The sequence below is a fragment of the Colius striatus genome, chromosome 1, assembly GCF_028858725.1.
Source record: "Colius striatus isolate bColStr4 chromosome 1, bColStr4.1.hap1, whole genome shotgun sequence".
Classification (NCBI taxonomy): domain Eukaryota; kingdom Metazoa; phylum Chordata; class Aves; order Coliiformes; family Coliidae; genus Colius; species Colius striatus.
The window spans coordinates 130,615,139-130,629,790 of record NC_084759.1 but is presented as its reverse complement, the minus strand read 5'-3'; the positions used below and the strand labels follow the sequence as shown (position 1 = coordinate 130,629,790).

The 14,652-nt window shown below is 44.4% G+C and overlaps 1 protein-coding gene across 2 annotated transcripts in view; it reads right to left on the bottom strand.

The window, feature by feature from the left end:
* The window catches only part of ARHGEF5 (Rho guanine nucleotide exchange factor 5), a 44,645-nt gene that overhangs the window by 21,490 nt on the left and 8,503 nt on the right, over nt 1-14,652 (bottom strand). For both annotated transcript variants that reach the window (XR_009819731.1, XM_062007366.1), the window contains exon 2: nt 182-3,737. Coding sequence is in view for 1 of the 2 variants with exons in the window: in XM_062007366.1 (XP_061863350.1) it covers nt 182-3,722 (3,541 nt within the window). In the remaining variant the exon portion in view is untranslated. The remainder of the gene's footprint in view (nt 1-181; nt 3,738-14,652) is intronic.

Here is a 14,652-nt window from a genome sequence, read left to right as displayed (position 1 = left end):
GGGAGCTTGGGGCAACGACAGAAGGCTGGAGTGAGAAGTGTTACCAGAAAGGCTCAAAAGCAATGCCAAGCTCTTGGTTCATGTCTCTCTATAACACTACTTAATGTAATCCTACCTTTTTGGTATCTGCAATAAGTTTGAAGGGATACATGGAAGCAGGGGAATGAAGGAGAATACTCACCCTGCAAGATGTCTGGTGGTATCGATGTCCTCTTCAGGCGCTGACGGTGCCACTCCTTGCTCTTTACTCTGCGTTTAATTGGATTTTCTTGATTGCCTGCTGGATCCTGTGCAACCACCCTGATCTGTTTTTTGTCCGGCCAACTTGATGATTTTTCCAAGGGTGAATGTCTGGGTATTTCTTCCTTTGACTGAGCTACCAAGTGGTGTTCTCCTCCTGCTCCTTCTTCTTCCAGCTGTCTGACCTTCCTCTCACCTTCCATTTTCTCTGTGACTGTCAATGGAGCTTGGGTGTTCTTTGAGGCCACACCAAAGATGCCTGCCTGCTGCTCCCATCGCAGCTCCTCTGAGCCCTCCTCCTCTTGGCAGGTTCTTCTGGTGGTTGGTGGTGATGGAGGGCTGAGCTGGAGGAAGTGGATTGGATTGGTGAATGCTAGCATTGGAAGTGGCTGTGCAGAATCTCCACTCCTAGAGTCTGTGGATGATAGCAGGCCTTCCAGCGAGGGCCATGAAGGATAGTCAGGTGAGGATTTTCCACGCTGTATCTCCATGTGCTGGTCTGCTCTTTCAGGGCTGGTGTCAGAGCGGCCAGCCAATGCCTCATTTCCAACAGCAGAAAAGCTTTTGGCCAGCAAACTGACCCCTGAGTCATCAGAAGTCTCTGTATCATGGGTACCTGAGTCACTGTGATCCCACTCCCTAGTTACTGGAGCAGGGTCATCTTTCTCTGCTACATCTTCTCCATCAGAAGTAGAGGTCACGGTGTTAGACACAGAGCCAGCAGTTAAGAGAGGATGGCTTACAGCAGGGTGGATGGCAAGTAACTTATCCATGCCACAGTTGACAAGTGTCCTGGACTCAGGTATGGGAGCCAGTGGCTGGCAACTTGCAAGGGCTGGAGACTGAGCAAGGTGATTTGCATTAAGTGCAGGGTCCTGAGCTTGACTGGGTCTTTGGACAGAGGAAGGAGAAAGCTGTTTGGTGTCAGGCTCAGACACCAGAGGTAGGCTTGAGTGGGACATAGGGGACAGAGGTTGTTCTTGCTGGTTCATGGCAAGAACTGTATCTCCTTCGGAGGGCCAAGTTAGGGTGCTCAGGACACTGGAGATTCTAGATCCAGGATCTTTTTGGTTTAAACTGCAATCAGACTGATTGAATAAAGGCACTTGTGCTTCATGATGCACATTCACTCCCATTTCTCTTCCTTGGATAATGGCACTTTGTTCCAGGGGGTTTTGCTGAATTGTCTTTGGGTAGTTCAGGGGAGTGGAAGTCCTGCCTGGTGTTTGCGGGGGTTCCAGAGGCCCTGCAATGATAGCCACAGTCCTCCCATCCTCAGGAAGGCTCTCCTCTAGAGGAAGAGAACTCTTGTTTATTACAGAGAAAGAAGATGGGACACTAAGGTCTTCACGAAAGCCTTCCTCAGAAGTAAAGAGTTCATGGGAAGTGTTTGCCTCTCCTGCCTCAGTACTTAAAACAACAGTTTCCTCTGATGTTAGGTTCTGCACTTGTATAGAAGCAGCTTGGTTGGCTGACTTCTCTACAGAGTCTAGTAGTTCGTTTAGGGTAGCACCAGGACAGTCCCCAGGGGTCACAGAGGCTGTTACACCAACACCCACTTGCTGTGGGCCAGACATGGAGGTGAGCTCTAAGGGTAAAGCTTGAATGAAATCTTGAAGCTCAGCCTTTCCCAAATTTTCTGTAATAGGATAAGGATCTATGGGGTCAGGTGACTCCAAGTTCTTGGTACCAGAGGAAGGTTGTACTGGAACAGAAGTCTCTGGGTTCTCTGTGCTAGAAGGTGCTGCCACTCTTTCATGGAGTGCTACATTTATTTTATCAAACCTCTGGATAGCCTTTCCACGCCCATCACTGTTCTCACCTTCCCTGCCCAGCCTTGTCCTGTCATCCCAGTCAGCTTCTCCAATATCCTGACCACCAATGGAAAAGCGACCAGAGTCTTCTAGGTCTTCTGCCTGGTCAGAGGTATGGCATGTATGTGGGGGCACCGCTGGAGTTTCACCCACTGGGTTCAGATTATTTGAGGACAGAGGGCTGACAGCAGGTGTCTGAAATCCCAAAACTGCTTCTCTGACATGAGCTTTCAGCAGTACATCCTCACCAGGATGCTGATCCACAGAGACAGGTCCCCCGGGAAGAATTGCTGATCCTATTTGCTCAGTCAAAGAAACATTCTCCAAACCATGCAAGTCCATGTTATGTCTGGGAACAGAAGATATCTCTGACCTGAAAGCTGACGATAGAGCCTCCAGTCTGAGCTCTTCTCTCTGCAGTTGTTCCTGCTCATTTCGGACCTTGTTTTTTTGATCTTTAGGCTCCAAGGGTTTTTCTTCTTCTGGCATATTCTGCTTTTTGCACTCTTTCTTCTTCTCTTCCTGCTTAAGTTCAGACTCTGACTCCTCCTGCGCTGGTTCCTTGTGCTGTGAAGTATTCACTTCCTCAGTTTCTTTAGCAGTATCTTTTACCTGGAAGACATTCTCTGTTGGAGAGGCTGGTCTGCTCTCTGTTTTCCTGGGATCACCTTCAACATGAAGACATTTGGAAGTGGATGAGTTTTCTTTGGGAACCATTACTGTTCCCTGATCCTTGATCATGTTGTCTCTCCTTGTTTTACCAGCTGAGAAGTTTCCTTCTGCTTGTACTGAACTTATTTGGCTGTTATCTGCTAAGGTGGAAGACAAGTGATGGGAATTGGAAGACTCTGTATTCTCTTCCAAACATTTGGGTGCTTTTATGCTTTCCTTAGCACCTTCAGAAGTGTCAGGTTTAGCTGTATCCTCTACTGCTTCCTCTGAGGTAGGCTGCTCAGTAGTTGCTGGTGCCACTTTTGTAATGCTTGGCTTTTGCTCTGCACCAGCATCACTCTCCTGAAAAGAATCTGTGGAGAACGGCTCAGCCTTATAATGTCCCTCTGAAATGGTTTTACATACCAAGAAGCACTTAAGTGTCTCTCTCTGAGAGCAAAGGGCATCAGACAAAGGAGATTTCGGATGCTGGGCCTGAAAGTCCGAGCCATGAAAAGCTAGTTCTACCTGACACAGAGGTAACTCAGTGCTGAGGTCCACAGCCTGCCGGACAGTGTTTTCAGAGGTTAGCCCATGCTGGACTGTGCTGAGAGAGGAAGTGTCCTGGTTGCTCTCCAGGTCAACCAGTTCTACTGGCTTAAGTTTCAGAGAATAATCCAGTACACCCTCCTCCAAAAGCGTTTCTCCTTCCAATTCTGAGAGTCCTCTTCGAGGTTCTGCATCACCTTGTTCTTGTTCCAGTCCTGCTGGCACTTTTTGCACAGGCTTAGAGGGTCTGCCCAGCATCTCTGCTGCTTTCTCCAGAGAAGAAAGGCAATTTTCAGGAGTGCTCAGCTCTGCTGCCTTTGCAGAGTCACATGGGCTGGTGCTCATTTCGGCTGACGTGTGAGGGGCATGATGCTCTCTTTCTATGGCAGTAGAATCCCAAGCTTCCCCAGTGGCGCTGCTGGCTTCTGGGGGGGTGGCACCTCCCTCACTGGTTTCTTCAGACTCCATCAGTGACACATCCTCCTAAAGAAAACCACATTTTCCTGTTACTCCTGCAGAATGATACTGTGGATTTAATTGGCTTAAGAGACTTTTAAAAACAGGTACTAACACAGCTGAAAAAAACAAAACAAAACCTAAACCGCAAAAATACTTATTTAGTGAGTGTTAAGAGCTGGGAAATAAACACCAAGACTGCAAGTAGTCAAACACCCGCTGTAAGCTTGCAGTGAGAATAACACTAAAATAAAACTACTTCTGTCCTTTTAGTTTTACATGGAAATCCAGAAAGTGACTTTGGTCAGAGCCAAAGGGGGATACCAGAACTTTCTAGCCCTCTTCTAGGGCTAGATGAGTCTTAAACATCTCTTTCATCTTCACAGAAAAAGGCCTGCATTTTGGAGTTGATGGCTCTCTTTTACAGATATATGTGCAACACAGGGCCTATTGCAACTGATCACAGGAACTGATTAATGAGACATAGGAATCTATGAATTAGATTAAGAGCTAACTAGGACATGACACAAAACATGAGATATTTGAAGGCTGTAAAGCACAAGGGTGAGAGGAGTACCTTTGGGGTGTGTGTGTACATATCTACATGCTACAAACAAAAACTATATCATCATTTAATCTACTCTTACAGAGGGAAAAGACTGAAGACTGAGAAAACTTCAGGTATTAATGCTTATAAATACCTAAAAGGCAGGTATAGACAGGATGGGTCAAGTGTTTTTCTGTAGTTCCCAGTGACTGGACAGGAGTAATGGGCACAAGCCGGAACACAGGAAGTGCCACTAGAACGTGAGGAGAAACTTCTTTCCTGTGAGGGTGAGGGAGCCCTGGCACAGGCTGCCCAGGGAGGGTGTGGAGTCTCCTTCTCGGGAGGTTTCAAAACCTGCCTGGACGTGTTCCTGTGTGACCTAATCAAGGTGAACCTGCTTTAGTAGGGGGCTGGACTAGATGATCTCTCAAGGTCCCTTCCAACCCCTACCATTCTATGATTCTGTCAAAAAAAAAAAAAAAAAAAGAGAGTCATCCCAGGATTGTTGGACAGTTTCCCAAAGGATATAGTGGAATTTCCCATCCATTATTGTATTTTAAGTTCAGACATGACAAAGCACCAGGGAATGTACATTTGGGAAACGTACCTGTGAAAAGGGTAGAATCTGATTCATTACTTTTCTCTTTCTGGCTTCTACCTATCCCGTAACGCACAGTCTCTACCCTAAAAGGCATGAAAAAAGAAGCAAACCTTAATTTCTCTCCTCCCTTTTCCTCTGCCTTTGGGACACTAGTGTTCCAGCTTGTCTTTTCTGTTCCCTGTCCCCTGCTTATCATAAATGGTTTGTTTAGAAATTACTGCTTCACATACAACAGGTAGCCCTGCAGTCATACCGGAACTTTTAATTTAGCCCTGAAGGATATACTGCAATATGCAGCCAACAGTCAGACTTCCCCTTGAATAGAGCTTCAGCGTTCTCCTCCTGTATCCTCTCTTACAGATGTCAAAGTTTCCAGGCATGGATACATAGTTCTGCATCTTTTGGCCAGAGAAACCACTTCATTTTTCTTCAGCCCACTAGCTATTTAGTGGGGGGAAAAAAAAGCCCCAAGGCCTCGCTATAAATGATTCAAAAAATTTGTGTAAAAAAACCCCAAATCCTTCTCTTCCTCCAAGCAACCAACCAAATCTATATGCTTTTTCTTCCTCTGCCATTCCTAATTTCCCTACTATTTTAAGAATAGAATTTTTTTCCAGAGTTTCAGATGCTCTTGAGGGGTATGTGTGTAAGAGTTTCAGCTGGGGAGACTCACAGAGAAAGGAAAAACTCCATGGAAAGAGAGATCTTTTGAGATTAATGGTGATTTTGTCTGATCCCACACAGAAAGTAAAAGCAATAAGAGCATGATGACCTGCTTCTGAAGGGGGGTTGGACTAGATGATCTCTAAATGTCCCTTCGAATCCCTACCATTCTATGATTACATTGTGCCTGTTAACTCCATGGCCAGGGCATGTCTGACCCAAAAGCTGATGTAGCTTATATTTTTCCTTACATGAAGTGAAACAGAACACCTGCTCTGAAAGCAGTGAGACCATGCTCTGGAGTTAGAACTGAAGTGCTATATATACACCTTAATCATGGGGACTGTCGTAATCTTAGAGTTTTTTAAAAGTAAGGGGGGGGCGGGGGGGAAAGAGTCAACTCATCAGTTGACTTTGCTCCTGCTCAATTTTTCACACGAGATCTTTGATTTTTGTTTATATTGAAGAGACAATCTTTCTTACCAAACCAGGCCAAAACAGATTATTGGGAATTTGGATCCGTCATCCCCTTTCCCTCAAGTAACAAGTAGCTATAAATAGTTACCTACAGTGTTATCAAAGAGATATGTCCATTCAGAATGTTCCCACGGGGCTTCTTGCCTTCTGTCTTACCACTACTTCGGTGCTACTAAACTGTCTTTTGAAACAGTTGTGCATGGGAAAGTACAGGACTGTCAGGAAGAGGCACAAAAACAAGGGAGCTTGGCAGGACACAGAAAGCAGCAAGGTCATAAACTTGTAAGCAGCCATCAAGGCAAGATCGACTTTGCAACCTGATCTAGATGAACCTGCTTCGGCAGGGGAGTTGGACTAGATGATCTCTAAAGGTCCCTTCCAACCCCTACCATTCTATGATTCTATGACTTTACTTATTTTGTCTCCAATAGGTATGTCTACCCCTCCTTTACAAGAGTTCCATCATCACACCAGATCACTCTGGTGCTACATTGCTCTTAGCTCTTCTGGCTATCCAAATTGAGTCTCCCTTACTATGTTACTAGAAAAGTATTGCTTACCACATCTAGTAGAGACAGTTTTCAAAAACAGGCTCCCCAGAAGCAGAGATGAGTGGTCTTGGACACAAGCTGACAGCTAAAGAAGGCTTACTACTAATAAACACAGGATGGCCTGTAAAGGTCTGAACAGCATGATCCTCAAACTCAAACCTGTGGTCTGCAAGGGAAACAGCTCTTGCCCACTGTGGTGTGATAGATGTACACAACACTGAATTTCCTCTTACTAAGCCCAAAGCCCCAGTTTCCACATCCCTGGATCTGTTGCAAGGGATTTGTACAGGTGAAAGGACAAGTTTAAAACTGCATTTGGAGCAGTTCCATGATGATACTGGGAGACAGGGTAGAGGGAGGTACATAGCAGATCAACAGGGGAAGCTGCCAAGTGAGATCTGTCTCATCATATTACCACGAGGTGTTTTGCACTCCTTAAGGAGAGCATGAGAGAAGGTTTGGGAAATGAGGCAGGAGAAGGGACGGGTAAACTTTCTGTAGCGACTGTGGGGGAGGACTTACACATCTAGGTCAGGGAAACAATTGAGCTCCTGCCTGAAGGCTGGTGCACTGTAGTGAAAGACACATTTGTCTCTCCAATAAGGATTTCACAGAGATGGGAGAGAAAGTAATAAAACAAGGCTGACTACACTTATAGCCTTCATGTACAGAGGAGCTACATACAAGGCCCCAGTAGTTAAAGGATGAGATTACCTGTGGAACACTGCTGTGTTAAGCTCCCACTACAGATCAGCTTGGCCTTCCACCACAGGAAGACCCAGGAGACCCAGAGGAGCTGGGCTATCCAAGGCAAACTTTCTATCAGTATTTGCAGTAGGGCCAGTGATAGCTGTTGAGCTCACCATCACTCCCTCGTATGCTCTAACTCTGTCAAATGAGGTCATTTGATGGCCCTCGTAGAGATAAAGCTAGCCACGTTCTTCTCCAGAGAGAGCCTGGAAATCCACTTCAGCTCACAGACATCTAACTCTTAGGTGACACTTGGTGCACAAACTTCCTGCCAATGGGAACCATGAGAGGGTGGAGCTGACTGCATGCCAGCATGAAAACAAAGGGGCAATGCTTGGTCGTACTGCAGCACAGAGCACAAATTTAAGAGGGGAAGAGGACAGAAGGTGGCTAAAGAGGCAAAAAAAGACAGCAGGGAAAGCACTAGTGGACAAAGCAATTCCTGTGATGATGCATGCATTCATCCACAGCTTTTCCAGATTACAAAAGGCAAAATCAATGTCATACTTCCTTCCAGTGTGGGTTAATTCACCTGGATGCAGATGACAAACACTTCTGGTTTTAAATAGAAAGTACCTCACCTTCCCTTCCCCCTCCTCCAACAAAGAAGAAAGAAGAAATAACAAGTGCTATCAAGCACAGACAAGCCCTTCAGCTAGCCAAGAAACAAGGTAACACAGAATTAAGAGAAGCCCCAAGATCCGACAAAAGCAGGGAGACCTGGCTTTCAGTGTGCTGGCTCCACCCTCCCTGTGTGGTGCTGGGTGCCTCCCATTCAGCCTTGGCCCTCACGTTGAGGTGGGCCATACTCCCCATCTTGCTGCCCATGCCACGGGCACTGGGGCAGCCCTAGGCCCAGGCTGCTGCAAACACACTCTCACAGAGAAAGCCTTGCCCCACAACGACAGGCTGGGCCTAGTCACCAGAGACACGCTGTGGCACCAAGGGCTCCTTTCCCTGGCGCTCCTCCTCTTCACTGATTCAGTAGCAAGAGTTTCTGGCTGTGAGAGGAGAAAATCGTTCACAACAACCTTTAAGCAGCATGGACACCAATTTTTCTTATTAAAACAGAGGCTGTCCTGAGCAATCCATTGCTTGGGCATATCCTTGCTGACATAGCTACAGCTTGATGGACAAATGTCAAAGCCAGCTTTAAATGCTGCAGCTCAGGCAGGAAAGAGTTCCTGAAGGGCAACAAGGCTGCCTCAAGTCCCTTCTTGCTACTTCAGCCCTTCAGTTCAGATAGACTTTAAAAGGAGTTGGGCTGGTGGGGGCTAGCTCAGAGGCTGCCTTTCTCCACACAAAATCCAGAGCTCACCATGCAGGAGAACTTCCACTAGAGCTACTGTCTCTCCCAGGAGGCCACGCTTTCCTTCAGTTGGGTGGCACACTTGGGAAAGGGCTCAGTGCAACTGCTCTAACACAAAGCCTGCCCTCCTGCAAGTCTCAATATTTAATTTGGTACAGCTACTAGATCCGCTTACTCAGCCCTCTCCGTGTGAGAGATGCCTACTGAATGTATTCCTCTGCAAAGAAACAGCTACTGGTCTTTACGCACCACCCCAGGGGCTGCTCTATCTCTGTACAGCCCATCGAGAGAGGTGAAGGAGTAGGGTCAAAACTCTTGAGGTCAGGAAGAGATTACACAAGGTGCTAGAGATAAGAATGAATTAATGTTACATGAAGACAGCTTTTCCTCTGAGGGTATGGAGTGCAGATGGAGCTTGCTCAGGGAAAGAACTTACAGTATAACAAAAGCAACTTAAAAAGGTGTGCACCAAAATAATACAGACTCTACTGCTGTCTGAGTTTCTCCCAGTAGCATCCCACTAGCTTTTATTCATGGTAGGCACACTCAAGATATATTGAGCCTATTAATTGTCTAACGCTTTGCTAATTGAGAAAAAAAATAAGGATACTTTAGTATCCTACATTAGTTTCAATTGAAGCAGATTAGAATACTTTGTGTTAACAAAAAAGAATGAGACAAATAAACATAATTTTGGGTAGAACACAAATTTATCATGGAAACTGCTAGTGAGTGAAGACTGTGGCTTGGACTGTATCTGGCATTTCTCAGACACAAACAACAAAAATTATTCAGTCTTCAGGTAAAATGGGGTCACCTGTATATCAAAAAACCTGGTTCATTTTAAACAGAGCTTAAGTTTTATATTCATAAAAGCAATGGATAAGCCTGTATATTCTGCAGTCTTCTAGTACAAGAACAGAACAAATAAGAATAACATGTGGTTCTCATTGTTGTACCTTAGTAGAAAGACTCTTGACATTACTGGGCAGACAGGAAGAATTCCCACAGTAAAAGCAATGCACAGAGCCACTGCAAGTTTCTCTATGAAGGTTTCTCTAAACGCTCTGGGGATGGAGAGATGGCTGACAGAAACATTGGGGGCACAGAAGAACGCAAGGACTTCAGAGATGTACACCATTATTTTTTTACGCAGTGTTGGCTGCTAGCAGTGTGCTAGACACATTCCTAGATACCAGGTTTACTGTAAACTAGAGGAGTTCCCAGTTTCTCTTTGAACAGAGTGATTCAGGACCTAGATGGGAGAGATTGTCCAGTTAGCAGCAGAATTTTCTTAGCCTAGTACTATGCTACAGAAGCACGAGCCAGAATCCCACGCTGCCCTTTTTGACTCTCAGATTAAAGAAAGCTAATGTTTGCACCAAACCATTTTGACAGATGCAAATGCTGTTAAAACATCAAAGGGCTTGGAAACGCACTTGAAAGCTTGGCCTTTCCCAGACTGAACAGTGGAACCATTGCTGAGCACAGTTGTCATGTCACCTGTAACAGTCCTCAGCACAGTTAAGCTACAGAGAGATAAGGATGAACAATATTCAGCAAACTGAACTGGGACAAATTGTGCTCCCCTGCAGAAAGGGCTTTTGAAGTTATCCTGTCTGATATTCTTGGCAAACACCTAATATAACCTCCTTCACAGCTGGTTCAAGTTCTACCTTGAAAACTGCAAGATTTCTTGCTGCCATTACCAATAGCCATATGTGCCCTAAAACACAGGAGATACAAAGTTTTAGCAATATGGGATGACTGATATGCTATACAGCAAAATATACCCTGCCATAAATACAGTGGCAAAATGCTGCTTTGGTATCAATATGAAAAGTATACCTTATGCAACCAAAACAATTCCTAAAATACCAGCAGAAGTGCACTTGTATGTCACACCACACTAATGACCTGTACCAGCACAACTTTGTCAGTCATTAATAGCTACACCTACAGCAGAAACCTGTACCATGTACCTGTCCTCACTACTGTTAGTACCATCTCTCCATCATCTGGAGAGAACAATAAAAAGCTGTTGGTACCAACATACTGTAAGATAGCAAAAACTATTAAAAAAACACACCCTTGAACAAATCTCTGTCTTTATTTTGTGTTTTCAGAATTATGTTTTCAGCCTAAGCTCCCCATGGCATTTTTCATTACCTTATGACTCCAGTAATGAGATTCATTTTTAAAAAAAAGGGGAAAAAAAAAAAAAAAGAAAGCATTATGAGACATATACCGTAGTCAAAAATACTTGTCAATACTGTAACAGTGATGCAGGTTGGTACTGAAAACTGCAGCTAAAGGAAAAAAAGTCCATACAAAAGGGATGTAGGGATGTGTGTGGGGAAAACAGATTTTGATACAACCCTTCCGTAACCCAGCTTCTCAGAGAACAAACTTCTTTCCTGGAAATTTAATTAGTGTGCTTAGACAGAAGAAGCTATCAAGCACAATGAGAAATGTTTGCTATTGAGAGAAAAAAGCATTAGATATAATAAAATGTTATAAGAAATGTAAATGTGGGAAAGCACCAGCAAGGACCCCTTCCCTTTCCCCATGGAAAAATAGCTTCACACACCCAAAGCCACAGGAATTGTGTGGGTGCTGAATAGGAAGGTACTAATGCAAACACATGGAAAACTTGTTACTTACTATGTAACGCCTGCATGGCCAACTGGCACAGGTTTATTGTGCCCATCACAATATTTCTGGTTTTCATACAGTGCCACTTCCAAGAATCATGTGGTTATGTAAGAATTTTGGCTTACAATTAAGACAAATGCACATCTGGCTTTTAATGGCTGCAGAAAAGGCCTGAAAACCAAAGTAAGACTTAAAAATTAGATCTCGCTGTTTTGGTTTATCTTAATGTTTTAACCCAAAATGTTAAGCCTTAACCTGTGACTAATGAGAGCAAGGGCAACTTCCCCTTCCCACTGACAGCTGGTTTTCAGCAGTTGAGATTGATGACATCGAACTTGTTTGCAGAGTATTTAGACCTGATATAGCAAGCTACATGAGCTAGTAAAAGACCAACAGAGAAATATGCTGAGTTGTAACTGGGTTAACAAAAATGAATAGTCAAATTTGTCAGGCCCAATTTAGATTGTTGGCAGATATTTTGCAAAGTTCATTCATTTATGGTCCAGTCTTAAAAAGACATCAAGTTCCTTCAATTCCTTCTGACACAGCCAACTGTACAAATCATCCAACAACCCCTGGAATCAGGTCCTAAAAAAAAATCTCAATTAAGACTCGAAATCCAGGATAGATTAAATCAATCCTCATCCAGGTTGCTGCCATCTTCTGTATGTGCCAGCGCACACATGACAATACGTGAGCCAGCTCAGGGAGTTTCCTAGCCAAAAAAACAACCCAGAAGCAGAGTGGCATGAGCAGCCACAAGGGTGTGAGGCAGGAGAAAAACAAATCCAACTAAACACAACAATAAAGGTAAATATGACAGCTCCCTGCAGTGGCTATCAACAGCAAAAAAAAAAAGGATTAGATATAATAAAATATTATAGGAAATGTAAATATGGGAAAGCACCAGCAAGGATCCCTTCTCTCTCCCCGTGGAAATGTACGTGCAGATGCACGAGCCATAGCAGCTACTACAAGGAGTGGACAGGAACAAGGGTAGGTGAGCGGGAAAAGCAGAAAGCTGGACTTAGACCTAAGCTAGGGTGAAACCGCACCCTGGACCGCCAGGCGAGTCCCTGCCGCCCCAGTGTGGGTGTCATGCTGCCTGACACTGCCAAAAGCACTTCAAACGCAAGAGTGGCTGCACCCTTGCCAGTCCACGTGTGACAGTGGTGGCGGCAGCAGCATTGTGGGAACATTCTGACTTTTCAGTGCTGGTCCTCTGCTTGTAATATGTTTGCTGCCCTTCCAGGTTAAAAGCAGACACAATAGGAAGCAGTATATTCTAATTGGACTTACAAGCATTTCCAAAGGAGCCATTATTTTCTGGTTTAATGTTTCCTTGTCTTATTATTGCCACTGGCTCTACCATTCCCATGAACCTAAACACAGCCTTCTCTCCTCAGCAAAGGACTGGGTCTAGACGACACTGTGAGGCAACCAGATGAACCTGAAGGAGACAATCCCCTGTGAGAAACTCTGAAAACAAGTTACAACATGAGGGAGATGCCCAGGGAAAACCCTAGAAACCTCCACGAAACCTCTGCAAAGTGTAACATGGATACAGACCAAATTAAAGGGGAGGGGAAGGAATTTTTGTGACCTTGTCATTCAGAACAAGTGGTGAAAAGTTGAATAAATCAGGGTTTTAAATGGCGTAACTGATACACATCAATCTGATGAAATGCCTTTTATAACTAGCTTCACCAATTACCACTACTTTCTTTCAAAGTTTATAGTAGTAATTACAGCCCATAGATGCTGCAGTTAAGATTTAGCACTAACTTCTAATACTGCAATTAACACAGCATATTATAGAAATTAAAAAATAGGGGGAAAAAAGAAGAAGGAAAAAAAAAAAAGTAGAGCCCTACAGGTACAACCTTAAAAAAAATGAAGAAACAGCACAGCCAGGTCACCAATACTAATTCTATTTCAGCAATATTTCCCCTCATCTGTTAATAGGCAAAAAGGATGCCCATGTACTTTCACATGCAGTAGAGCTCCAAGTCTGTATTAATCTAAAGCATAGCCTTTATCCCAGCTTCAAAATATTACTCGCATTTCGACGACAACAGTATTTTTTTCATTTTAATAGTTAAATGTGTTTCAATGAATAAGGATCAAGTACAGATATTTTAATCCTTCCTCTCTTCATTTTCATTTTTCTGCATATAAATGAGGGGGCAGAGTCTCCTTCCCACCACCACCCTTCAAGATTTCCTAAAATAGCACTCCTCGATGGCTCCTTGGCTCTTCAGGTATTAGATGAGCAATTAAAATCCTGAGACCGCCCTTTGGCAGTCTCTGAAGACATCAACTGTGACTCTTTACTGGCCTACGGCATCCTTTTCCTAAACCCTGTGGCATGTAAAACTACCTCTCTTTCCCTTCCCAGGTGCTACCCTATCAGATGGTGATGCAGGAGTAAAATAGGGTGTGCGTGCCTTAAACTCACTCCAAGCTCATGACTTCAGCGTGCTAGTGAGAAATTTGAACGAAGCAATTTAGGTCCTAACAGTCACCGTGACTAATAGTATAACATAGACTTGATACAATTTCCTTTACCTCTTTTATGACACAATCACAAAATAATGGCAGTTCAGGTGAAAAATGCAAAGTGCTGAGCACACTCGCACCCACCAACCTACGCAAGTGTGCATGCTATATTCTAATTGAAGCTGTGCATACTTTAGCATGAATGAGACACCTCCTCTGGGAAGATATAGGCACCAGAGAAATGAAATCCAAGACTCAGCTCACTGTCTTTCCCATTACCTGCAACACGCTTTGATCAGTGAGGCGTAAATAAACACAAAAACATCCAATCTCTCCCAAGCTCAATGAGATACAGCAGAGTTCCTCCAGTTCAGCCTCATAGGTGCCTCTCAGTCTTAACTTCTGACACTGCCCATCAAACTCATCTTAACAAGTTTATTGAACTTGGCACACAGCAAAATGCTGTGCTGTGCTTAAAAAAAAACCGAAACAAAAAAACACTACAGGGAACAGCAAAGAGTACAATCTGGTATGATTGCTGTAGTTGGGGAAAGCTAAGAGCAACAGAGGTGCCTGAAGGCGGAGGGATGAAGGGGGGACTGGGAAAGGGAGTAGGGTGTCAGTGGACCATGTCCAAGAGGGAGGGAAGAATCTGAGCTCTCCTTAGAGTCTTCTTCCCAAATGCTCTCCTCCATGGGTCTTTGGTATTACTTCTGCCAGACTGATGAACTTGAGGAACCCAGCTTTCAGCACAAATGCTTGCTGTTACTGAACCCAGCATCCCACCTCTTCCATGTGTGACAGCACATTAACCTGACAGGCAGGGGCATAAAGTGAGTGACTTTTGAAAGACTCATGACTCAACAGAACAAAAGTGAGGCAGAGAGCTG